The 27,353-nt window shown below is 41.4% G+C and overlaps 2 protein-coding genes across 2 annotated transcripts; one reads left to right on the top strand and one right to left on the bottom strand.

Annotated features, from left to right (window-relative positions):
- Positions 1–350: 350 nt before the first annotated feature.
- Positions 351–16,564, top strand: LOC124262043 (acid phosphatase type 7-like). Its single transcript, XM_046696469.1, has 9 exons — positions 351–597; positions 7,841–8,056; positions 8,738–8,842; positions 9,291–9,443; positions 10,796–10,871; positions 11,309–11,432; positions 12,628–12,831; positions 14,868–15,061; positions 16,176–16,564. The coding sequence occupies exons 2-9, from the start codon at positions 7,880–7,882 to the stop codon at positions 16,562–16,564; spliced, it is 1,422 nt and encodes a 473-aa protein (XP_046552425.1). The 5' UTR covers positions 351–597; positions 7,841–7,879.
- Positions 16,565–22,132: 5,568 nt separating this feature from the next.
- LOC124262876 (kelch-like protein 13) lies at positions 22,133–27,212 on the bottom strand. Its single transcript, XM_046697463.1, has 5 exons — positions 27,152–27,212; positions 25,105–26,234; positions 24,499–24,676; positions 23,562–23,776; positions 22,133–22,471 (listed from the first exon to the last, which is right to left on the bottom strand). The coding sequence occupies exons 2-5, from the start codon at positions 26,227–26,229 to the stop codon at positions 22,148–22,150; spliced, it is 1,842 nt and encodes a 613-aa protein (XP_046553419.1). The 5' UTR covers positions 26,230–26,234; positions 27,152–27,212; the 3' UTR covers positions 22,133–22,147.
- Between the last annotated feature and the right edge of the window lie 141 nt (positions 27,213–27,353).

Below are 27,353 nucleotides of genomic sequence, written 5' to 3'. Positions count from 1 at the left end.
TTGTGGTAAGGTTGTTATGCAGCTTACGAATTATTTTTTTTTAAAGGAATGAGGGAAAACTGACGAGATAACTATAAATATAAGTTTACCCACCGCACTGCAAGTTATAACAGCACGATTTAGGCCCATCCCTGTGGGGCGTTACACACAAGCTCACTGCACGACCCCTGGGATATCATTAATGTACATATGGTGCATTATGCCAGTCAGTGGTAGACCTTTGCTTACACGTGTTGTTGCTAAGGCACGCGGTCGCTCATGCGTGGTAGGACGATTGATTTTGACCAATAGCTTGCGTCGAAGTCACTGTGTGACCAATCGGAAGTGAGAGAAAAAAGAGAAGACTGCCAGCCCCACGTGTGACTAGTGAATAGACATTGTTTAGGACCGTAACTCGGGAGTGTTTTCCAGGAGCGGATATTAGGATAAGATGCACGTCTGGACACGGAAGGTTGAGATGAATTGAAATGACCATTTGCAATCGCGTACTGGCGTAGTGTACATATTGCTTGTCAACTGTGCTGGACGTATACTGGACTACTGGCGTGAATCCGCTGAAGATGTACACATTGGGCGCTATCCTTGTTTTGGCCACAGGTGAGGCGGAAGCATGAATATATTCACTTTGTAATTCGTGTCTAATGCATTGTATAATGATGACGCTCTTAGGAAAAAATCCTCACTCACAGACAAATTAATAATATTAATATCAGTGAATATTCAGTCAGTACCCAGTTAGTTACTTCATTCAGATTCTATTGGGCGTAAAAGTAAATATATTGTCGATAATTATATTGCACATACACTGAGTGTATCACTGAAAATAGGAAGATGAGTTATTGTTCGTTATTGTTATCTAAAAATGAGAATAACAAATGGACATTTATCAGAGCATAACGAACTGGACTCGCTCGTCTGTAAAGTACGCGCAGAGAGGCATGCACCAAGTATTGATCCTCAGAATCAAAGAACATTGATCCGTTCCAAGGTCTTTGGTCCACATACAAGTGTAAAGTGTTTTCTCTAGTATGTAAAACTATATATACATTAGGACTCGTTAATAAAACATTTGACAAAGCCTGCCACGAACATAGCATAAAACCGAAAGTATTGTTCATCGGATTGCTACCTATATATATTTCACAACGATGTTCCATTGTTTTACATATCGACAGTGTTACGGACATGGTGGGGCAGGTGTCGTTTCCGCATGAATAAAGCGTAATTCCCATAGTCCTATACTAGTCACACAACGGACAACGCCACAGGGATTATGTAATTCATGGCGGAAACGTATGTATCTGTTGTGAGCTATTTACAGCACGTTGGAAACTCTAAGCTGTGCTCTGAACTCCGAGAGCACGCTAATACGTGCAGATATCTTAAACCTATAAATGTCACTTTGAAGTACACGGTCAGGTGTTTGAACAACGAAAATGACTGAATGCATATATGGACATGTCATGTGAACTCAGATGGCCCTTGTTGCCGGTTACAGAGTCAACTGCCAATTTCCCTTGATGCATTCAGTCAAGCGTATCCCTGTCATACTGTCAGTCCACCGTTGTGGTCTCCACAGTACCCAGAACAATATTGATGACGGTGATGATACCATTAGCATCCCTGTAATATATGACCGTCATTAAAAAACTATAATTGTAGCATTAAGCTTTCGTACAGAATTTATTTAATAATGCCGTCATTTGATTTCCATTGCGACCCTTTGAAACTTCTCACCTTTCTCACCCAATACCCACCCGATCCTCACCTTTATCATCCAATACCCACCCCATCCTCAACTTTATCACCCAATACCCACCCCATCCTCACCTTTATCACCCAATACCCACCCCATCCTCACCTTTATCACCCAATACCCACCCCATCCTCACCTTTATCACCCAATACCCACCCCATCCTCACCTTTATCACCCAATACCCACCCCATCCTCACCTTTATCACCCAATACCCACCCCATCCTCACCTTTATCACCCAATACCCACCCCATCCTCACCTTTATCACTCAATACCCACCCCATCCTCACCTTTATCATCCAATACCCACCCCATCCTCACCTTTATCACTCAATACCCACCCCATCCTCACCTTTATCACCCAATACCCACCCCATCCTCACCTTTATCACTCAATACCCACCCCATCCTCACCTTTATCACTCAATACCCACCCCATCCTCACCTTTATCAAACAATACCCACCCCATCCTCACCTTTATCACTCAATACCCACCCCATCCTCACCTTTATCACTCAATACCCACCCCATCCTCACCTTTATCACTCAATACCCACCCCATCCTCACCTTTATCAAATAATACATATCCCAACCTCAAGCATATACGCCCATTGTCAACTTAAGCAACCCAAACGTAACAAACACGCGCCCTATTCTCAAATGAAAGAACCTATACACCCCCCATTTTCAACTTGAACAATCTATGGCGCCCCTATCATAATAGCTGGCGGTGGGGTAGCCTAGTGGTTAAATCGTTCGCTCGTCACGCCGAAGGACCGGGTTGGATTCTCCACATGGGTACAATGTGTGAAGCCTATTTCTGGTGTCCCCCGCCGTGATATTGCTGGGATATTGCTAAAAGCGGCGCAAAACCCAATTCACTCATCACAATGACGAATAAGATTGTCCTTGATTATATTCATAATGAAGAGAATTAATTTAATCTTTATAATTATTCTGTGGGGTCTAGTGATATTGTGCTGAATAGGTAAACTGACAATTTTCCCAAAAGAACAGATACACCCCCAACCCCCTTCCCTTCCTTGTCAACTGAGGCATGTCATTACGCCACTAATTAGCATGGTTTTTCTTCCTGTTAGTCGATACCGGTCGATAACGCACCGACTTTCGATCATCGCACCCGCAGACTGTTAACTATTGAAGAGACCCTAATTACTTTCATATTGCGTGACCTTCATTAGTGTGCCATTCAGCAGGACCGTGCCCAGGTCACACCCGCAATCTGGCCCATTTCACATCAATCAGTCACCCCACAGGTGATTGATTGGACTTACCTGTTTCTATTCATATCGGAATGTGTTAGTCTAATCAAATGTCCCGGGCAAAACTGTTACAGACAAATTATAATATAATTACCATTTTTAATTTTATTTTTTTCTCAAATCTCCTTTGACGATGGTAAAACAGAATATATTTGTACCAGTTACAAAACTATACAAAATATGATTGCAATTTTTTTTTGTAATCAATTTATTAATCTTTGTAAAAATGATATGGTTACATGGATGTAGATATGTTTTCATGTGTGTTTATAGAAGGCATGTTGCAAACGTATGCTTCAATTTCTTATTAAATATTATTAATATATAATATGTTCTGATATCAAGTTAAAACACTATTTTCGTTCCGCTTCTTTCAATGCTTAAATGAAAAGTGACGAATAAATCAACACATATAGCATAGAAATGTTTATTGGAATATATGATAATTAAAACACAACCCTGAATACTCCCTCAGACATGCACATTTCATTTGTATCGTATTTAGGTCACATCGAACTTGGTAAATACAGTTTTTTCCGAATGTCACTGAACTACCCTCCATTATATACTGACAGCTTCAGCAATTGCACTCTGTAACCCCCGATTCGCTGTTACCCCAATTGAGCGCTTGATTAGTAACGGGCATTGGTGAAGATGTTCTGGGGATTCGAGTGAGTGAGTTTAATTTTACGCCGCACGCAGCAATTTTCCAGCTATATAGCGGAGGTCGGTAAATAATCCAGTCTGGACTAGACAATCCAGTGATCGACATCATGGGCATCGATCTACGCAACTGGGTGGGAAACGATGACATGTGACATGAGCCTGACCACCCGATCCCGTTAGTCGGCTCTTAGGGAAGCATGGGCTACTGAAGACCAGTTCTAACCCGGATCGTTGTAGGCGTTTAATTCGAAACCCAATCCATGCGGAATACTGGAATAAAAATTCTTTTTCACACCAAAGGTTAAAAGGGTACAAGAAATAACTAATACAATGCTTTGTATTGAGGGTAAAACGTTTGGCCTCGTATACAAAAGTTACTGAATCTGTGTTTCGCGCAGGCTGGTCCTGCAAATGCAGGTCTCGGCTAAACTAGGGGCTTTCTACGTGTTTGCCATTGCAAATTGTTATGTTGAAGCATTTCTGTGTGTAGGGCAACTCATTTAGCAACACTGTGCATGATTTCTAACCAGTTTACATATACTTATATGAAGCCTTTCTGTATCATTAATATGCATGATGATAGCCATACAGTCTAATGCATCACTCACCTTGGTAACCAGGTCAAACTGTGAACCGCACGTCTTCCTCAGCAACAACTGGACATGGGGTGGAATACGTTTATTTTTATTGCATTTCACTTCGTTATCAACATTTCTCTTCTGTTTAATATTTCAGCATACGATTTACCACACGACTGCTTTCTGTATAGAGGCTATATATTTTTCAGATACATTCGCAGAACTAGATATTTTAAAATTGTATGTATGAGACTAAATATTAAAAGAAATAATCTTGTCACAAAATATGTTTTGCTGCAGAAGAATAGAATTCGTCTGTAGCATAAATATATTCTTTTTGAAATAACGGTTTTTTTGTTTGGTTGATTGTTCTATCACATCTATTCCCGTCGGCGGCAGTCTTAACAGCATCCTAACAACTAGAGATCCGATCCTGGATAATCCGTCATTGAATATGAGTTGTATGGAAACCACTACACAACATCAATATGCACGCGATACACCCGATCTACAAGATCGATTATTCAAATGCAAAATCGTATCACCATGTTTCCACCTTTTACATACATCTTTTGACAATTCTGATAATGCTTTGGTATTTCATACCGTTACCACTGTGTGCATGTTGGCTAGAAACTAACGTGAAAGCATTATCAATTTTGACTCTGCTATTCCATTCAATATATTCCGCCTTAATCGATTAATGGACTTCCGTCACCCTGATTACTTACGCATAATTGATGGGTGCGTTACCCGGCGCTTGACTCCGTCTCCACGTCACGTCTCAGCCCCAGTGGTCGCTGAGTGGGTGGGACGTGTAGTACATTTGACCTCTGGCATTAAGAATATCAGTCAGGTAGAACCAGGAAGAATACGGGAAAATCATTTGCACTGGAAGCGCCCATCCGCCATGTTAACACTATATTCATTAATGTCTTAATATTATATTTATAACGACGTATAGATTATTATTCTTTTCCCTCTGTAAAAACTAAACCAAGTGACGACTGTAGCTGTGTATTCTTCACATATTGTTCGACCAGTGAAGATATGGGTTAGAATTGATCTTCAGTAACCCATGCTTGTCGTAAGAGGCGACTAACGGGATCGGGTGGTCAGGCTCGCTGACTTGGTTGACACATGTCATCGTATCCCAATTGCGAGGATCGATGCTCATGCTGTTGATCACTGGATTATCTGGTCCAGACTCAATTATTTACAGACCGTCGCCATATAGCTGGAATATTACTGAGTGCGGTGTAAAACAACCAACCAATCATTCAGTACAGCCTTGGAGCAAGTCTACAGTTGCATTAAGAGTTCTCTGTGTACTTATAATCCTTTCCAGGACTAGTTCGACGGTCACAACCTTAACTCTGAGATGATCGTGACTGCATTTCTATGACATACAGACTTGGCACAGGTTCAAGGTTAGGAACGCTGACGTGGACAATAACGGACTTAATATCCGCGTGTTCTGACGTTCAAGGCTACCGCCAACCCTTGACTCCAACATAATAATACAATAATAATTTCATTACCCCTACCAATACAAACAATCACACAAAACACAACCCCCCACCACAGCATTCGTCAATACCAACACTATGGGGGAAATTGTATGGATCAAAAACACCTTTTATTGACAGGTTTTGGTGCAAATACTAACTCATTTAGTAAATCTGTCTCTCAGCACTAACTGGTAAACACAGTCCTCTATAGATGCTGACTACCCTATTGTTCGTATATAAAGGCGGCGAGGGGAATACTGTCTAATGCATGACTCACCTTGGTAACCATGCAGAAGCGTGAACATTGGCGCAGACGCGTCCATAGCAACCGCTGCATATTGCTAGAGGACCTACTTATAAGTCGTTTAGCTAACTCGTCGATGTTTATATTATTAATAGGTGAATTTCTCACACAGAGACCCCTTTACCTAAGTACGCTATATATACAAGTACCTTTAAGTACGTTATATGTACTCTTAAAAAAGTTGGGAACTTTATTTTTGAAAAAAAATGGGATATATATCTGAGTCAGACAATGTTGATATGACAATAATGAATGTTTTGAGAGTGCTTTACCACTTGCACTTCCAACAAACAAACAGTAACAACTCTGTAATACAAGATGATTGTCCAAATTAATGGTCTACAGTGATTTAACGACCTGCGTCAAAATCATACGTTGTGTTTAGGGGTGGCGATAAAGAGCAATGGTGGTGCGTTCATAAGATGTCTGTCTTTGAAAAGTTTCTTAACGCTTACACTTCCTAGCCAGATTGAAGTTCAGATTCCGTTACTTTTTTTAAGAGTATAATTTTAACATGTTGTTCCGTGTACTTGAACAAACTGATCCAAATCATTCAAAGCAACTTGATATCAGCTTATAAAGTAATGTAATAGGTATTTGCAAATATGACGTGTAAAAGAAATACCAATAACGAAACTAAAAAGATCTTTATCAGATTCATATGAAATGGTGTTCATAACTTGGACGGTGCTGGGGTGAGGATTTGTGTGTGTGCATTTTTCAGGACAAAATAACAAAACCAAAGATATGCTGTTACCGTAAAACATGTTTACAACGAACTTCGGATGATTGCCGAAATTCGTTTATGATATCCAAAGTGCGTATTAATACTGAATGAGTGAGTTAGGTCTTTCCCCACTTTTACCAATATCCATGTATTATATCAACGCAGTAAGACTAGTTCATACACAGGTAAGACTAAAATACTAAGTTTATTACAAAAACAAAAGAACATATAAAAGAAAAAAAAACAAGAAAAAAGAAAGAGAAAAGTAAAATAACCTTGTTTAGATACAGTCGTGATTTTGTGATGACTTCATGTTTTGCCTGGACAGTGTGATTAATGCACACAATGCCGACATTGTGTTAGTTTCGGGACTGAAGTTGCTATCCGTCTCACCCAGTAAAGACAGCAATCAAACTCTCATTCTAAGCGCTGTTGAATCCCCAAAACGAGGCTTGCGTTATCATGCTCTATTACAAGGCGTTTCAAAAGTCCTTAATGGTGGAAAATGTACTGAAGGGAATATCACGGTGAAGTATAAGTCACGAGTTGGTTAGGTCTGCGAGTCTTTGAGCAACGCTCAATTGTTTCTTTCGGGTAATCAGACGAAATAAGTTGGATTTTAATGTCTTGAATTATATTTGCCAGGACTGTTAATATACTCGATACTGGTCTCCCTTTTAAATATAATAAACTATAATGATACAATGATACAATGATACATTATTACAGTGTTTGTATGATGCCATCCTGAGAGGCCCACAAAAGTGTATATTTCAAGATATCCTTGTTTCCCAAGGATATAATTTCTTTAATTCAATATGATAAAAGGCATATACCCTTTCGCACCCCATCTCCATTAGAATTAAAATAAACACACACGCTCGCTCGCTCGCTATCACGCACAAACACATAAAAAATACAACAACAAAAAAATCCACACAATTGATAAAAAAATATAGGTTAAGAAGATCTTTCCACACATGGATCAGTAATATCATTGAACTCCTTACAGTGTCGTGTCTGGAACCGCCAGAACAAGTGCACATCAGCTATGGCGACACCCCCCTACCAGATGGTGGTGTTGTGGTCAACGTTGGAGGACGTCAAGGGCGTTGTCCAATACGGCGAGGATCAGGTTCAACTGAAGGGACAGGCGAACGGCACTAGGACCCGTCTAACATTTGAGAGCTGGAACGCCCGACAGTTTATGCACAGAGCACAGTTAAAGGTATGACTTTGTGAAAGGTTGAAAATGCCCTCCTCACCACGATATCACGTCCTTTGTAACCTCGTCAAGTGATATTCTAAATATTAATGAATGAATGAGATGAGTGAGTGAGTGAGTGAGTGAGTGAGCGAGCGACTGAGTTGGGTTTTTCACCGCTTTTAGCAATATTCCAGCAATATCAAGGTGGGGAACACCTGAGATGGGCTTCACACATTGTACCCATGATGGGTGGGAATCGTACCCGGGCCTTCGGCGTGACGAGCGAACTTTTTAACCACTGAGCTACCCCGCCGCCCCTTCTCAGGACGAAACTGTGGGGGCGTATGGTGTTGGATATTCGTCAGAATGGACGCTGTTTTCCTTTCTTGAATACTCGTTTTTAAACTGACCTAGACTAATGCTTAGTCTCTGAATATATATAATTTTGATAGTAACAAACAAGCCCATGTAAATTGAAAAGGAGCCCAAGGGAGACCAGAGATTCAGAGACTAAGAACATCTGCATTGGGGCTACACGTGCTGGGGTCATTACCAATTAGAAGTGGAACCTGAGGAAATCTAGACTTGCTTTATTTAGGACTTTAGCACTGCAGAGAGGGCTAGGCATTAGGGAAAATAATGTGGTTCAGGGACTGTGAGACAGACTAAACCTGACCCTGTAATATTGATCTGTTTATCCAGAAATTGAAAGCCAAGACGAAATATTTCTACAAGGTGACCAGTGTATACGGCGCGACGACGACGTCATCTCGTATCTTCAGCTTCACGACGATGGATGTGACGACTGTGAGTGTTATAATTTTGTGTGATTTCTTTATTTTCCTGTACAAAAACGCTTGAACAAGTAACCCATGCGTAAATATCGATTTTGTCCAAACCATTGAAATTCGAATGGTGGCTTCTAGTAGCAAAGCACTGATCTAAGTGTTCATATTTTCTGATAGTATTTTCACACTTCCAAAATTACTTTCGTATTTAAATATAAACAGTTGAATGCATTATGTTAGCTCGGTTGACGTCAAGTTCTGGGCCCCTTTCAGAAAGCGATAGTAGCGCTAACTTCCATACTTCAACATAGACTTACGGCAGTCGTAGCGCTACGATCGCTTTGTGAAACGGGCCCCAGAAAGAGTTATATTGAGTCTGCTTTGGTTAAAGCATTTTCCGGAAATACATGCACATGTATATATTTCATCACCATATCCAAATATGGTTTCATTTTTGAATGTCATAGACACGGAGAGCGGCGTTTCTGGTGTACGGCGACCTTGGCGTTGAGGGCAAGGACACGTTTTCTAGAATTCAACAAGAGGTGGACAGCGGGGACTACGACTCAATCTGGCATATTGGCGACTTCGCCTACGACATGCATTCTAATGGAGGACTGGTAGGTCACTTATGGTTCAGTTGTGACATGAATTCTCCGACAACGAACTGGTACGTCGTCCTGTCATGACCCATCCACCTACGATGAACCGATACGTTGTACTGTCATGACCCATCCACCCACGATGAACCGATACGTTGTACTGTCATGACCCATCCACCCACGATGAACCGATACGTTGTACTGTCATGACTCAACATGACCTGCCATGACGTTCAGTCAAGGCACACTCTCCGACAATGACCTGATATGACGTTCAGTCAAGGCACACTCTCCGACAATGACCTGCCATGACGTTCAGTCAAGGCACACTCTCCGACAATGACCTGATATGACGTTCAGTCAAGGCAAGCACTCCGACATGGACCTGATGTGACGTTCAGTCAAGGCACGCACTCCGACAATGACCTGGCATGACGTTCAGTCAAGGCACGCACTCCGGCAATGACCTGACATGACGTTCAGGCAAGGCAAGCACTCCGACATGGACCTCATGTGACGTTCAGTCAAGGCACACTCTCCGACAATGACATGATATGACGTTCAGTCAAGGCCGCACTCCGACAATGATCTGATATGACGTTCAATCAAGGCACCCTCTCCGACATTGACATGATATGACGTTCAGTCAAGGCACACTCTCCGACAATGACCTGACATGACGTTCAGTCAAGGCAAGCACTCCGACAATGACCTGGCATGACGTTCAGTCAAGGCACGCACTCCGACAATGACCTGATATGACTTTCTTGACGCCGTGCGCAATGTAATATTCGGCCGACCATGCGCCAACTCACTGTGATCAGATATTAATTTTTTTACGCCGTTGTGATACCGATCTGCAGGAAGTTCTGACCACAAAATGTCACGAGTCAAATGACCCGCGACAAACAGTAACCGCTCATTATGACGTCAACTTTCCACCATGGCGAGCGAGTCTCGACGCTGATTAGTTGTCCGAAAAAAGTTTACACGATACCGTATTTGATGTTAGAGATGTTACTGTAAAGGGCCGTACGGTAACTGAATATTTTGGCATTTTGTTGGCACGTTGAACTATGCCATTGTTGATAAACATATACATTTTCTTTGCTCAACGAGTATGAAATAACGTTCACATATTCATGACTGTCTTCAATATTTAGTTGAGGCGGTTGGGTATCCTAATGGTTAAAGCGGCACACCGAAGCCCCGGGTTCGAATCCCCACACGAGTACAACGTGTGTACCCCGACGTGATATTGATGTGATATTGCTAAAAAGGACTAAAACGACTCTTACTCACTTAATATTTACCGCTATATGAATATTATCACCTAAATGCGTGAGATAAACACTTGAACGTCGTTTCAGGTGGGAGACCAGTTTATGAGGGCCGTCGAAAACATTGCAGCCAACATTCCCTACATGACATCACCAGGCAACCATGGTGAGTGACAATGGCGATCAACGTGGTTGTGATGATGATGATGATGATGATATATTTGGCAACATTTGTAATTGTTGATATTGATTTATATTTACACTCAGTATTTATTTCAAGTTTGATATCCATGTTTTTGTGATCCACAAGTTTACTTTACTATTTGGCAGTAAATCCATTGCTTATATATGGAGCGTAGCAGCAATTTTCACTCCAGGAAGTCAGTGCGTTACGGCACTCTTCTTTGTTTATATACGTTTATATGTATCTAATGGTGTAGACAAATCACATGTCTAAACTGAGCTGAGCTTGTAAATAGAATGAATGAATATTGCATTATGCCACAACAAGCAATTATCCAGCTATTTACGGCGAGATCGTGTAAATAAATAAAGGGGACTTATTAACTTTACACCAAACAAACATGTGACTTCAATCAACAGAGATCGCAGGAGCCGAGGAGTTCCTCCACTACCGGACTAGGTTCAGCACCCCGGGAACAGCCTGGCCTATCCCCCTCAACTCCATGTGGTACAGCTACAACGTGGGCCCAGTACATTTCATCAGGTAACTCCTTACAGCGACACAAGCGGTCGTTATATACATATCCCAGTTTACAGTTTCACGTTGTCACAACGTTAAGTTTCGTTGTGACAACGTTATTCTGTGGACTCCCTTTTACGTTGTCACAACGTTGTGGCCTGACGTTGTGATACGTCATTTTTACGTCGCCACATGGTTAAGTTATTTGATGCTAACGTAATCTACGTTGTTTTAACGTTCTATCTAACGTTAATAGTTGAATAGTTTCCCTGCAGTGATCAGTACATAAAAAACAAAGCAGAAATTCACTTCCATGTTTATACGTCAATTTGCATGTAGTTTTGGCCGTGTGTTTTCTGAAGCTGTACCTGAATAGTGAAGAAAGAACCTCAAAGTGAAATGTTTTACAGAAAACTCTATCGTGACACCAAGTTAGTGTGTAATAGTCGATGCACAACGTTTTGACAACGCATACATGTAATGTTGTGAAATAACGTTATAAACTAACGTTTACTAACGTTGTGTCAAGACGTTACCATGACACAACCTTCAACCTTCCCGCAACGTTGTGAAAGCTTTGTGTGTTAGCTGACATATCGGTGCTATGGCATAGGTTGTCATCAAGCACTCAGTTAAAGCGGGTCCCAGAACGAGGCTTTCAATAGTGTTATTTTTGGGTTTGCATTACTACGCAGGAACTGGTGGTTGTATGCAGAAACGGAATTCCATTGTGTACCATTTTGGTCCCATGTTACTTCAGAGCTTCCAGCCTTTCGCCCGATGGCTTTCTTTGAGGCTTAATGCTTCATTTATTTGTTGTTAATGCCGCATGAATCATTGAAAGGATATCAACTGTCCTTTGTATATGGAGAAGCAATCACGACTGACTGACTGAGTTTAGTTTTACGCCGCTTTTAGCAATATTCCAGCAATATCACGGCGGGTGACACCAGAAATGGGCTTAACACATTGTGCCCATGTGGGGAATCGAACCCGGGCCTTCGGCGTGAGAAGCAATCACGAGCTGTTAATGGGACATCAAAGGGATATTGACTACACCTGTCGTTGCATTTGGGAGCGCACTTCGAGACACACTGAGTATCATTTGACGAAAACAACTAATTGAAAAAACATTAATACCGTCAGTTTAATTACACAACCAGTAACCGACAGTTCGGAGTTTAATGATTTAGTCTTTACATTTTTGCTTTCGTTTCAGTTATTCCACGGAGGTATATTTCACGCATGACCAGAATTACGTATGTGAACAATATGATTGGTTACTGAAGGATCTTCTTCACGCCAATCAAAACCGACAGTCCCAGCCCTGGATTGTTGCTATGGGTCATCGGCCAATGTACTGCTCCAACAGCGACATTGATGACTGCACAGGAAGAATTTTCAGTGGCTGGGTGCGAAGAAGGTACGGCTTCATCATATATGTGTGGTATAACTGCTCATATTTTCTTCACTTTCAAAGCAGCAATGGAGAAGTGTCCCAAACAATCATATGCGTGTGAGTCAGTCAGTCACTATGGTTTTATGCCGCTTTTTGCAATATTCCAGCAGTATCACGGCGGTGGACACCAGAAATGAGCTTAACACATTGTACCCATGTGGGGAATCGAACCCGGGTCTTCGGCGTGACCAGCTAACGCTTTAACCACTGGGCTACCCCACCACCCCTGCATGAAAAAATATTTATATAACTCTTGAATTACGTAATGCACTTAAAAGATTTCAAGAAAAACAAAATCAATATTTGAATAAATCAATATATGATTAATGGGGACATGTTACAATTGCATTTTCTTTGAGTTTACACCTCATTTCTGAATAGCATGTAGAGGGAAAGAATAAAGGGTAATTTATCTATTCCATGGGTTCCGTCGTCCATAAAGACCGGATAGCGTGACTGAGATCAGAATACCTTTGTGGGTCACTGCTCAGATACACAAGTTAACCAGTATCTTAACAATACGATCGTCCCGCATCAAACATTTATCAGCCATGGACTTTCTATGGCCATTGATCTCGTGTTCGGTTTCATGAGGACCTTTCATAGGTATAAGGTAGACTACCGATTAATCTCTGAATATGTATACTTTTGATCGAAACAAATAATTCCATTTAGACTGAAACAGAGCCCCAGGGAGATTCAGAACGTGAACTTAAGGAAATCTAGTTTTGCTTTATTTATGGGATTAGCATCGCAGAACGGGCTGGGAGGGAGGGAAGACAATGCTGTACAGGGAGTGTGAGACAGACTAAGGTATCAATTCAATTCTTTATTTACGTTTAGCTACACAGTTAACTGACGGCTATTCCACTCTAATAACTTGTGTTCTATCGCCAGTTGTTTGTTCCACTGGCCAGTGCCACGCTCCCAGCGACGGTGTACTCCTGCGCGCGGAGATATAAATCCAAAGCCGTTGCTTGTATTTTTGCGTCAGGATACGTAACTTTCATCGGAGTATGATTTTACCAGGCCTGGGGTATAGACAAATCTTGCTGCGTCCGGATTTATAGCATCCGTGCAACATCATTACTCAGTATAGATAATATTTGAAAAGCACTAGTGCCGTACAGTGTGGCGTTTATCAATTTCAATTTTTAAGTCCGTAGATTTGGAACACGGGAATACATATACGTACATATCAAAACAGGGTTTTACGCGACGCACAAGAATAAACCACGAGCTTACCTAAGTACAGTGCATGAAGAGAAGTCATATGGGTCTGTTATTTCACTCATCAGTCAAGACCACCTCCGTGGTGTAGTGGTCGGAGAGCGGAAGGTCGCGGGTTCGATCCCCGGCCGCGTCATACCAAAATACGATAAAATATGGTACTTGTTGGTCCCTGTCTGGCGCTCGGCATTATTGGGTACATCAAGGACTGGTCGGGTCGGAGTCAGTGTAATGTGTCTGAGTGGGATATTCATGCTTCACTGCGGCATGGTATCTCAGTGGGCTAGCACTATAAAACCAGCTTCAGTCTGGGCTAGTACAAGCAGCCGCACATACACATACACACGCACGCATGTCGTCATATGAGCGAAATATTCTCAAGCACGACGTAAAACCAAATTTCACCTCACCTCATCAGTTAAGATCACTGTCTACATGACCACTGATTCAATCCAATTCAGTATTTATCTGAACGTACACCTACACCATTCCAGTACTTTACAGGGCTCTCTTTTATGGATGTGGGTCCCGTGGAAACCCTCTTTTGTAAGCCAAGGCAAAACCCTGTATCAACCAACTTCTTTGGTCAGTAGATTTGGTCAACATATTAGTGAAGTGTTGACAATAAAATTCTTTTTAAATACCTCTATATCAATTTTGAGAGTCCATCATGAACTGTCATATTTATTGAAAAATAAAATATTGCAATTTGCATCTTTACTTACACCTTGCATGGAAATGCTGTTTTCCAACGCCTCCTTCTCTTCCAGCTTGGAGGATTTGTTCCACGTCCAGGGTGTCGACCTGGTGATTGAAGCACACGAGCACTCCTACGAGCGTCTCTTCCCTCTTTACAAGGGCAACCTTGTCAGAACGGACTACAACAACCTCACCAACTCTGTCCACGTCATCTCGGGGGCGGCCGGAAACAAAGAAGGGAGAGACGGCATGTCGGGCAGTTTCAGTGAGTTGTGTAGTATTGCTAACCCGACAGATCTCATCTGCCATTACCATGTGCGTTCGTTCGTCACGCCGAACACCCGGGTTCGATTCCCCACATGGGCACAATGTGTGAAGCCCATTTCTGGTGTCCCCCGCCGTGATATTGCTGGAATATTGCTAAAAGAGGCGTAAAACCATACTCACTCACTCACTCACGCATTACCATGTGTGCTGAGGCACTTTCCTTCAAGTTTAGAGATCTGGGGACAGAATGGTGTGATAATATTCCATTTCGAGGTTATTCCGGGTCCTCGGTTTAAATTAGGGCACGTAAGTGCAAGTGGAAATACTACAGCGGTTTGGAAAAATAAACAATGCTCTTTGTCCTTAATGTTTTATGTGTTGAAGATTAGCCAATTTCTCCACGTTTTATCATACACCGATAAAAGTACGATATTTACGAAACTATGTACTGCCATTGTTATTCCTTATTAGTTATTTCATCTTTTTGTAAATGAAGGTAATTTTAGAATTAGGTTTTAACCATATCACATTTCCTTGTTGTTTGTTAGTTTCACACCGAGTTCTCTTAATTTGAGAATCAACAAGTAACTACAGAAATATATGAACACTACTCACCTCATCCTCTCACTTACATACCAGTTGTTGTCAACAGTACCGCAGGCACACTTGTGACAAGAGTAATGACTGTTTATGTCAATTCCTTCGGCACCCGTAAAATGGGGTTGTCATTACTCCCTTCCATCCAGTATACGACTTGTTGCAGCGCCAGCAGCTAATAGTCGTCCTTTTTTTCGACTCTACATAGTCTAGGAACATAGACTAAAAACTGCTCTCGGGGCTATTATAATTTATTATTTAAGAAAAGCATTCTATAATATATCCAGAAATATTGAAGGGGCCTTCAAGGTTGATATTTTTCGATAGCTAAAATGGGATGAGTATGGTTGTATATTTGTTGAGGTTTGAGGCGATTCTTGATGTATTCGAGCAATACAGTAGTACTTTCCCCCTGACAAATAACCATCGTATTCAGACTAGAAGTTGTCAAATTCGCTTCCCGTTACATTATTGATCTATTTTACTGATTAAAACGGTCATCGCCTTGTTTCCAGAACCCTGGTCAGCCTACCGACACGACAAAGTTGGCGACAACACCTACGGTCGTCTGGTTGTCCACAACTCCACACACCTGTACTGGGACCAGGTTCGGTCCGTCAACGGGGACGTCATCGACTCCATGTGGCTGGTGCAGTACAACCATGGCCCTTTTGTCAGTAACGTGAGCTGTGAAGGAAGGGGAGACCACTCTTCGTGTCACTGCCCCACACCCTTCCACTACCTCACGGCCTCTATATGTATTGTTGTGGTACTAGTGGTGGTGGTAGTCGGGATAGTTGCTGGCGTCGTGACATGGAGACGACGACGAAGGCAGAGAAATAAGAACTACCAGCTGATGAGTGTTGTTTCCGACGAAGACAACGAGGGTCTCCTGTCGTTGTGATCACACGGATGGTCTCCTGTCATTATGGTCACACGGAGGGTCTCTTGTCGTGATCACACGGAGGGTCTCCTGCCATTATGGTGACACGGAGGGTCTCCTGCCATTATGGTCACACGGAGGGTCTCCAGTCATTATGGTCACACGGAACGTCTCCAGTCATTATGGTGACACGGAGGGTCTCCTGTCATTATGGTCACACGGAGGGTCTCTTGTCATTATGATCACACGATGAGGTTTCTCAGTGATTAAGATCGCGTAATGAGGATCTTCTGTGGTTGTGATCCAATGGCGGGGACCATCGGAGGACGCAATCCCATGATGAGGATATTGTGTGGTTGTGATACACAAGACGGGACTCACAGTGATCACTGAACGATGTCAGTCTGTGATACGGCTTTTCAGCCACTGTCAGATGAAAGAACTTCATCGGATATGTATTATATGACATGAATCACCTTGTTTACACGCATTGTCTCCCAGCCAAATACTGCTGCCGAGCCTCAACGTTACTGCTGTGATACCTACTTTACCAGAAAACTCAAAGATGCCAAGTTGTTGAAGTTGTGCCAGTTAAGGAGTAACGTCCTTCAGTAAGAAGATGAACTACCACGGAGTAACGTCATGCACTTAGTAACAGGAAGAGATATAATAGAGTAACGCCCCTTAATAACGGGAAGAAATGTGCCAGCAGCCCGCTTTAACAGGAAGAACTTCAAGAGTGATGTCCCCGAGTTACAGGAAGAACTACAAACGTAATTCCCCTTAGTAATAGGGTGAGCTACAAGAGTAACGTAGCTTAGCAACAGGAAGGGCTACAAACGTAATTCTCCTTAGTAATAGGATGACTTACAAGAGTAACGTAGCTTAGCAACAGGAAGGGCTACAAACGAAATTCTCCTTAGTAATAGGGTGAGCTACAAGACTAACATAGCTTAGCAACAGGAAGAGCTACAGACGTAATTCCCCTTAGTAATAGGGTGAGCTACAAGAGTAACGTAGCTTAGCAACAGGAAGAGCTACAAACGTAATTCTCCTTAGTAATAGGATGAGTGAGAAGAGTAACATCCTTTAGCTACAGGAAGAGCTACAAGAGTAACATCCCTTAGCTACAGGAAGAGCTACAAGAGTAACATCCCTTAGCTACAGGAAGAGATTCACGAGTAACGTCCCTTAGCTACAGGAAGAGCTACAGACGTAACGCCCTAAGTAACAGGAAGAGCTACAAGACTTACTTACCTTAGCTACAAGAAGAGCTCGTAACGTAAGGCCCTAAGTAACAGGGCTTCACGAGTAAAGTCCCGTAGCAACAGGAAGAGCTACAAACGTAACATCCCTTAGCTACAGGAAGAGCTACAAGAGTAACATCCCTTAGCTACAGGAAGAGATTCAAGAATAACGTCCCTTAGCTACAGCAAGAGCTACAGACGTAACGCCCTAAGTAACAGGAAGAGCTACAAGACTAACGTACCTTAGCTACAGGAAGAGCTACAAACGTAGAAATAGGAAGAGCTACAAGAGTAACGTCCCTTAGCTACAGGAAGAGCTACAAACGTAGAAATAGGAAAAGCTACAAGATTAACGTCCCTTAGCTACGGGAAGAGCTACACATGTAATGCCCCAAAGTAACAGGAAGACTGGGTTAATTAGGAAATATTGAGTATTTAAGGGGTGACGTGTGTTGTTAAATTTTGATATTTCATTTTAAAAATAACCGACTTCCACTTCATAGGTTATTCGTTACCAGCCACAAAGGTTAATGTTAAGAGGATCTTAAATGTACATCTTGTCAAAATTCAGCCAGCCTTTCAAATAGGTTGATTATGACTCCGTTTTGTTTATGCAAAGTGATGTATATAAATCTGAATGTGTTGCTCAAGTCACCTTACGTACCTGAAAAGTAATTTTTTGGTTATTTTATGCGCCGAGTGTGAACTATGAAAGTATTATGTGAACAGTAATCCTGTTCACTGTAAACATGCCAATATCATTGTCATCAGTTTTCATCGAAAGTCCTTGGCTCACCATTTCAGACTAATGCACGTATTATACAAATCCTGACATATTTACAATATTTATAAAATATTCATACAATGCGCACCTGCAATTGAATATACCCTAAATATGGCTGGGTTTATACCAACAAAGAGTATTATGCTTCTATATGACACATGATATACGCTTTATGGGCGGATCTACAGGGTATCATTGATCTCAGGAACGCATGATCAACTGTATACCAAACTATCATGCATACCAGAGGAGAGCATCGTTTAAAAATGCATGATATACCGTGTGTATAAGGCTCTTATAATTGATGTAATATCATGTAAATTATTTATGTAATATCATGTTCTTAGCAAATGCAATGATACCACTGTATATATTAAACATACTTTTGGATGTTAACAATCGCATGGTAAAACTCTGAAAACCAGGGAGCCCGTTTCACAAAGCGATCGTAACGCTAAGGTGATCATAACTCCCATACTTTAACATAGACGTATGACAGTGTAGCGCTACGATCGGTGTGTGGAAGGGGCCCCTGGTCCTTTTAACCTGCTATTGGATATCTTGCATTAAACGAATGCTTTTCCAGCCAGTTCATGTCCAGATACTACATGGGCCTTTATTTATTCAATGGTGTCTGGTCAAGACCCAAATAAACAGTTCATCAAAGCTTTAACAAGGGTCGTTGTGTGAATGAAATCAGTAAATTTTATGCAAAGTTGTATGTTGAGTTTATGCTATATTCATCCATGTCCAATCATCTTCCGCGTCTACCAATCAGTTATTTGCTTGTTAACGAGTTATACAAATGTATATATATCCTGAAGGGCACCTCACGAGTGTTGATAACGTTATTATTTATTTATTTATCTGTCAAAATGCACATAGTTGTTATTGTTTGAATGCACCGATCTCACTTCAGGATTACGGGTATTTATCCTGCGCAGATGCATAAATCTGCATTAAATTATTTTCTTGTATTGCGACTTTCGTGTTTTTATTTTTCGTTAGTTTGCAGAGCCTGGTGGTGAGCATGTTGGTTATGTCATGTCAAGGTCATGGGTATTACGCCATGTTCAAGGTCATGGTTTTACGCCATGTTCAGCAACATCAACAATATCACGGGGGCGTCACCAGAAATGGGCTTCACACTTTGTACCCATGTGGTCATCGTGGATATCCATGTCAGGGGCGGTGGGGTAACCCAGTGGTTAAAGCGTTAGTTCGTCATGCTGAAGACCCGGGTTCGATTCCCCACATGGACACAATGTGTGAAGCCGATTTCTGGTGTCCCCCGTCGTGATATTACTGGAATATTGCTAAAAGCGGTGTTAAATCCAAGTCATTCACTCATTCTTCCATGTCTAGGTAAGGAAACCAGTGTGTGTTGCTAATAGAGGAATGAGAGGGGCACTACGAGGCCCCGTCTCCAGAATCTTAACTACAATGTTTCAACGCAGACGGACAAGCAGGTCGCAGACGGTAAGACTAAAGAAACCACCGAGGACGGCCAATGTACAGGGACACTTATCGGGGGGAATCGTGGTCTTCAGCAATCCATGCTTGTCGTAAGAGGGAACGCGGGTGGTTGACACATGCATTCGTATCCCAGTTGCGTAGATCGATGCTCCTGATTTTGATCACTAGACTGTCTCGTCCATACTAAATTATTTGCAAACCGCCGTTATATACATGTAGCTGAGATCGACGTTAAACAACAAACAAACGTAATATTGTACCCATAATCTGTATGTCTTTGCACGATTATCTCTGTTTTTTTCGTACGACGGAAAGCGTGTGCCCCGATATATTAACGATCAGCTGCCAGGTTACTTAAAACACATGTTCAATTACAACCAAGGAACGCTGTCATCGGAAACCGAGATGCCAGATTACGTCAGCCAGGAGCCATACGGACAGCAACTGTATCAGGCTGCTGACACAGAGGCTAAAACTGGAGGTATGTCGGGTGATTGATGTCAGCTGTTAATCTGACACGGGCACTTATCCTACTTTACACGGCATATACCTGATGCACACTATCTCACAAACTGTTGTGCAAGTGCTTTGTTAAGTACCTTCTCAGATCGTAAAAATGAAATATAGTAAATTTGATAAGATTGACTGAATGGAAGTGTGAATATGTTACAGCTTTAAATTCGCCTCGAACATACATGATTGTCACACCATGAAAGATGATGACAATAGAATTTTATGGGCGCTTCTCTAGCTACAGTTACACGTTCAAGTTGCTCCAGTGTTGCAACAAAGACCAGGAGAATCGAACCATGATCTACAATATAGAAAAGGGACCAAAGCAGCAGCTCCCCACTTGTTTTTAATCATGACTGTTTTTAAAAATTCTAACAAAATTATTTGAAGAACACTAGAATAAATTGTATCCAGAATTACCTATCAGCATTTTAGTTTGCACCAGTGAATCATATCTACTTTGCCATTTAGTCAATCAGTTCCTGGTGACACAGAATGCTGGATGCCAGTATTGCAAAAAGAGACCCTGTTGAATACCTTTCTCCCACGGAGGTAGATTGCATTGGGGTAGATTAATGGTTAAAGCGGTTGTTGGTCGCTGAAGACCCAGATTTGTGGGGTCCCCATATAGGTACAATGTGTGAGGACCATTTCAATGAGGCTGTGCATTTATGTTCAATTCCAGTTGGATTGTGGGGGCATGAGGTCATGCCTACACAGCCAGAATGTCATCCCTGCACTCACACCTGTCATGTTGACACATAGAATTGGTCTTCAGCAACCCATGCTTGTTGTAAGAGACAAGTAACCGGATCAGGTGGTCAGGCATGCTGACTTGGTTGACACATTTCATCGTATGATGAATCCCAATTGCGAAGATGGATGATCATGATGTTGATTACTGGATTGTCTGGTCCAAACTTGATTGTTTACAGACCGCCGCCATATAGCTGGATTGTTGCTGAGTGTGGCGTTAAACAACCAAACAACCAAGCCAAGCCCCATCTATAGGACACGTAGATCAGTTCTATGAGCTGTACTGGTCCCAGTCAAACTCATGATTGAGCCCCCTTAACAGCAGCCATGTTTGACTACACTGAAATCATGAAATCTTTCTCCTTGTCTATGCCACTTAGGAACAATGATCTACCAAGTCCAGCAATAGCTTGATTCTTCACCAAAGAGTACTTGAGTTAATTTCATCCTCAGTCCAGTCGACTCGATCTTCAGTTCGTGGTTCCAGTTCAAACTCACAATCTTAAGTTTCTGGCACATCCAAGGAAGGCAACTCAACACAGTGAATCTTACCACATCACACCACCACAAGTTTAGGAAAAACCCAAAGTATTGGTTGTACCTCCCTGAAAATACATTAGACTGCATCTAGTCACAAATCTGTTCCTCATGTTTAACTCCAAGAGATAAGTTATCCAATACAAACACATAATAAACATTAAATTCTAAATGCATCGAACCTTGCGATAAGAACATTCTGAACTATATTTTGGAAGCTATCTTCATTTTCAACAAATTTGGAATGATTGTATTCAATAAACTAATACAAAAATCTTAATTTTTCTTATTTTATTTCAATGTACATGATCTTTTGTTCTTCACAAGCTGGTCCGCCAAATGCTTGTTGACCTTGACCTCCAGAATGATAGCCTGTCTCTGATCTTTTCGTCTGCTGTTGAATGAGATGGGCACCTTCACCCATGAGCATGTTCGTTCACAGAAGCTGTGCATCTCGAGGGTGTAGGCGTGGCGCTTGTAGCTGTACCCCCCAAGCACCAAGAGTCGACTGGACTTGGGGCGGGAGTATATACTGAGACATGCTGTGTACACACTGGGAAACTCAGCCCGGACTTCACACCATTGGTCTGTTGTGGTGCTGTAACACTCAATGGTCTGCGAGGATTAGAAATGGCCACATCAGGAAACATATTTGTTAACATGTACAATGATCACAGTAGATATTTCAGTATTATGACTGTTGAACACCAGCTCTTAGCAATCACGACCCAGGCTGGAATGATGGCTGGTTCATTTAAATTATTCATTCTTCTTTGTAACCATACAATTTAAATCTCCCAACTTTGTTGTAAAACACAGCAAGTTCCAGCATAAGCAAAATCCTCAATACCATCATACAGGATCACCTGGGTTCTGGATGTAGTCTTAATTGAGCTCCACACTTGAATCATTGCATCTAAACTGAGTGAAAAAGTGTGTGTGCTACATGATGATGTAACAAATAGTTTGGGACAGACATAATGTGTGACAATCACAACACCTTGACATTACATCTATTGTAGGGGTGTCACGATACACCAATCTCACGATATGATACGTATCACGATTTTAAGGTCACGATACGATACGTATCGCGATACATAATTTTCGCGCCTTTTCATAGCATTACCTTACTGGCAACGTACGCGCACGCTGATTGGTCCATCAAAATAGTCTAGCCAATCACAAAAGCTGTTAGTTTCCAAACTATTTTTTAAGTAAAGCTAGCTACATCTATTTATCGGAGCGGTCTCCTATAATTTTACTATCAAGACTTTGAAGGAGATGGATATAGCATAAAAATTTGAATCGATAAAGTTTTAAAATAGGAATCGATACACGCCAGCATGTATCGCGTATCATATCGTCAGTAAAAGTGTATCGATGCATCGATACATTCGCGTATCGTGACACCCCTAATCTATTGCTCTGACAACCTGCAAAGATTGCCTTTTACAACAGCATAGGATGAGGGGGACCTATTATAGACCAGAATCCCCATGCTTGGCAATGCAACACTGATCTTCTGAGTGGCTGATGTAGGTCTAACCATGGCTTACTGTCACATCTATTCGACAAAATCAGGGTACATCATGCCGTGTTCACACAATATCATGATTTAACACAACTAAAATCTTCGCTTAAACAATACATATTGGATTCAGTGTGGGACACTAAAAAACAAACATGTTCTTATCCAGCCTACCTGCATTCCATAGACCTTGAACCTCTTTATCTTACTGCCTCCAATCACGTACAGTCTATCATTGAGACGGATCACCGAGTGGCATGATCTGGTTGTCAGCATAGGTGCACACCGAGACCATGTATCACTTGATCCATCATACCGACACAGTGTGTCCACGTGACTGGTTCCATCATGGCCGCCACAGATGTACATCACCTTGCCATGGCCACAACCTGGAACATGATCAGAGGTTTCACAACAATTCAATAAATGTTCCAGGTATGCAATGGTCATTATCACTGGGCTCCATACACTATTCTTTTGTTACAGACCCATGAAGATCCGAGTTAGAATTGATCTTCAGTAACCCATGCTTACTGGGGTGACAAACGGGATTGGGTGGTCAGACTTGCTGACTTGGTTGACACATGTCATCGTATCCCAATTACATAGATCGATGATCATGCTGTTGATCACTGGATTGTCTGGTCCAGGCTCGATTATTTACAGAATGCTGCCATATAGCTGGAATATTGCTGAGTGCAGCGTAAAACTAAACTCACTCACTCACTTTTATAACAATGTTGAATGACATATTGATGTTGCCCATGGGATTGTTGTCTGTACAGGTTACAGAGAGAGATATATTTCAGTACACCCCAATGGGTTGTACTATAGTTTAAAAAGACTTGATGAAATTCACTACAAAAAAAGCCCTACAAAACTGTGTGCTTCCTATAAACATGATAAATCACATCTGATGACTGGTAGTGTACACAGATGACTGAACCATTACTAAATCCATACATAACAATAGAATGTCTTCAGCCTCTCAAATCTCATCTTTTTGAAAATATACAAATCATTTTAGTTAATTGCTAGTGTCCTGTAAGTAACTTCATGAGGTCACAGTAGACCTGTGAGTATGTTTGGAGAGAGACGTCCTTCACTGTACCTGCATGTTCATGGATCTTATAATCTAGACTCTGTACAGGGGTCCACAGATCGGTCACAGGGTCGTATTTCTCCACGGAGGACAGTTCACCGTCAATGTTGATGCCCCCAACTGCATACAGCTGCTTCGAGATAGTTTCCATGTGAAATAAACACCTCTCTACTGACATCGGCTTCACCTGAGTGTGAAAAACAAATCGGTTTTAGTATTTTTGTTCCATGTTACCACATTTACTGAGGTCACTGAACATGTTAAATACTGAACACAGAGTCAGCTCATTATTTACAAGCATTTACTTGATAAAGTCAAACAGTTAGTGAGTTTTATCATGATAATGTCTCTATATTTCAATCATTTCATGAGACACATTGTTTGTACATGGGAGGGTATCAAAGTGATTCTGGTAAAGATGAGGTTCCATGTACCCCCAGTATATATACTACTACCCCAAACTGGTCAGAGTAGACAACTGATATGACAACTGGCAGGTGATGTTTTACATGACTGATTGTGTGAACTCCTGTGGACCTTATCTGCAGCTGAATCCCCCATGCATTCCAACCCACAAGTCCCTTGTACCCACATAGATATACAAGTGGAAGTTACCGTCGTCCACTGCAGGTTATCCAAGTCCAGTCGGTACACATCACTGACTGCAAACTGACCAGCCAGGGAATATTTTCTTTGTCCACCAGCTATGTACACGTACTGTCCAAGTGTACACACACAAAACTCTCGCAGAGCTTCACACGGGATGGACCTTGACAACTGCTGACTCTCATTGAAAACAATATCCTCGTTATTCTCAACACTGAAGTCTTTAGAAAATGAACATGCTCTGTCCAGTTTATTACCAAAAGGGACTCTCATGGCCAGGAGTATACTTTGACCTCTCCTCTTCTGGCAGTGCAATGGGTGATTTATAAGATACTTCTCTTCATCATCTTCCATTTCACATATAGCTGTTTTAATTTGATTTCTTAAGCATGTATTTCTTATTTCTGTGAGCTTCTTCTCATAATTTTCACTCTCTGTTAAAGATAAAATCCGGATGCATTTCCCCAATTCTATTATATTTTTTTCATCTGAGTCATTTTTACAATGACTCGTAGCCCATTCATCCAAAACCCTTACTAAGTCCCACTCTGAAGAAACATTAGCCTTGTTGCTTTCTAAAATGCGTTTCAGGAGAGGAAATGGCAACAACGTGAACATGTTGAATGTTTCTGAATTAAGCATACTACAAACATTTTCAAGCACATACGAAAGGATTTTCTTCTCTAACTGTTTAAGAGTGAAGTTAGTGCATAGATGTAGGAGATAGGACAGATTGTCCATACTGGACTCGTGTAGTGAACAAAAGAACTTGTCGCACAGCTTCCTCAGCTTGTGCATGTCCAGGTAGTCAATAGCTGTCAACAACATGTCCATTTCTGACAGGTCAGTCAGGTGTGAGAATATTTCAAACACCTGCAGTTCTGCCTCCATTTCAAACTGTTGACATGACAATATGTCTAACAGCTTCTGGATCTGAGACAATGTTTGCACTGAAAGCAATTCTAGGTTAATTTCTTTTGTCAAGTGTTCTTGTACATCACTTCTTATCATCGCTACAAAGTAGCCTGAATGTTGCACAAATTGTTCCAGACTGATCTCGATCTTTGTCCCATCCATACATATACACGTCCATCGCTCATCTGTTCCAACATTAACTGATTCTCCTCCTTCCATGTGGTCTATAAACATAATAAATAGAAGTTAGCAATACTGTACAAAAATCACAACACTTCTGAAGAAACTAGTGGAAGCTTAACTTCATGCTATAGAAAATGGCCACAAGTAAAAATACATCTTACAACTTACCCTCAAAGAGTTGTCTTACTTGCAGTATTAACTTTGGAGGCTTCCTTGAACAGATGTGACACAAGCTTGCACAATCCAAGTTGCTGTTGATGTGGCTGGTCCAACAGTATGATCAGTCAACACATCATACATCATAAAATCTTTCAACTAACCAAGGCACACTACACATTATCAAATACAGCCAGTGTGATTGTTGTAACTAGCGACCACACTGGTTAAAGATGGTATGAAGGAAATATTTAAAGTTTTACAAAAACAGCAAAGATGATTTTTTGTAATATTATGTTAGCATGGGGTGTTTTGTGCAGGTATCCAAAGTGAGTGAGTTTAGTTTTACAGTTACATCACACTCAGCAATATTCCATGGAGCTATATTGCGGTGGTCTGTAAATAATCACCAGTGAAGGTCCGGGTTAGAATGATCCTTCAGTAACCCATGCTTGTCGTAAGAGGCGACTAATCTAGACTCGATTCTGGACAAGGCAATCCAGTGATCAATAGCATGAGCATCGATCTGCGCACTTGTGGCCTGATCACGTTAGTCGCCTCTTCCGTACAAGTTGTGTCTATAGAAAACGGGCGTCCTTAGACCCGCTTATCTAGACTTGCCTTTTATAAGGATACAGCACATCCAAAATTTAAGACTTTGGTCAGTTTGGATTTTGACTTGGAGCAAGGCTAGACTGTGGCAATTTTCACCTGATCCCAGCCTAGTGCCCTAATGGCGTCGATCTTTATCGCAAACAATAAGAATTAAAACCCATAGCAAGGAAAATGAAGAAAATCTCACCTGATCGAACACAACAGTGAAATAACTTCACAGAAGTTTGAACTTCCCACGGGCACCTGCCGAGATTACCTCCCTTTGTAAACCAGATCCTACAAAGTTAACATTTATTTCAAAGTATTTACGTTTTTTCCGTTGCATTTTCATAAATTGTAATAGTAAATGTAATGCATTAGTTTTATATACAAATATGTAAAAATACTGA

This window comes from Haliotis rubra, unplaced genomic scaffold (genome assembly GCF_003918875.1).
Source record: "Haliotis rubra isolate DU_JTF1 unplaced genomic scaffold, ASM391887v1 Scf12, whole genome shotgun sequence".
NCBI classification, from domain to species: Eukaryota; Metazoa; Mollusca; class Gastropoda; order Lepetellida; family Haliotidae; genus Haliotis; species Haliotis rubra.
This window is presented reverse-complemented; position numbering and strand designations above follow the sequence as displayed.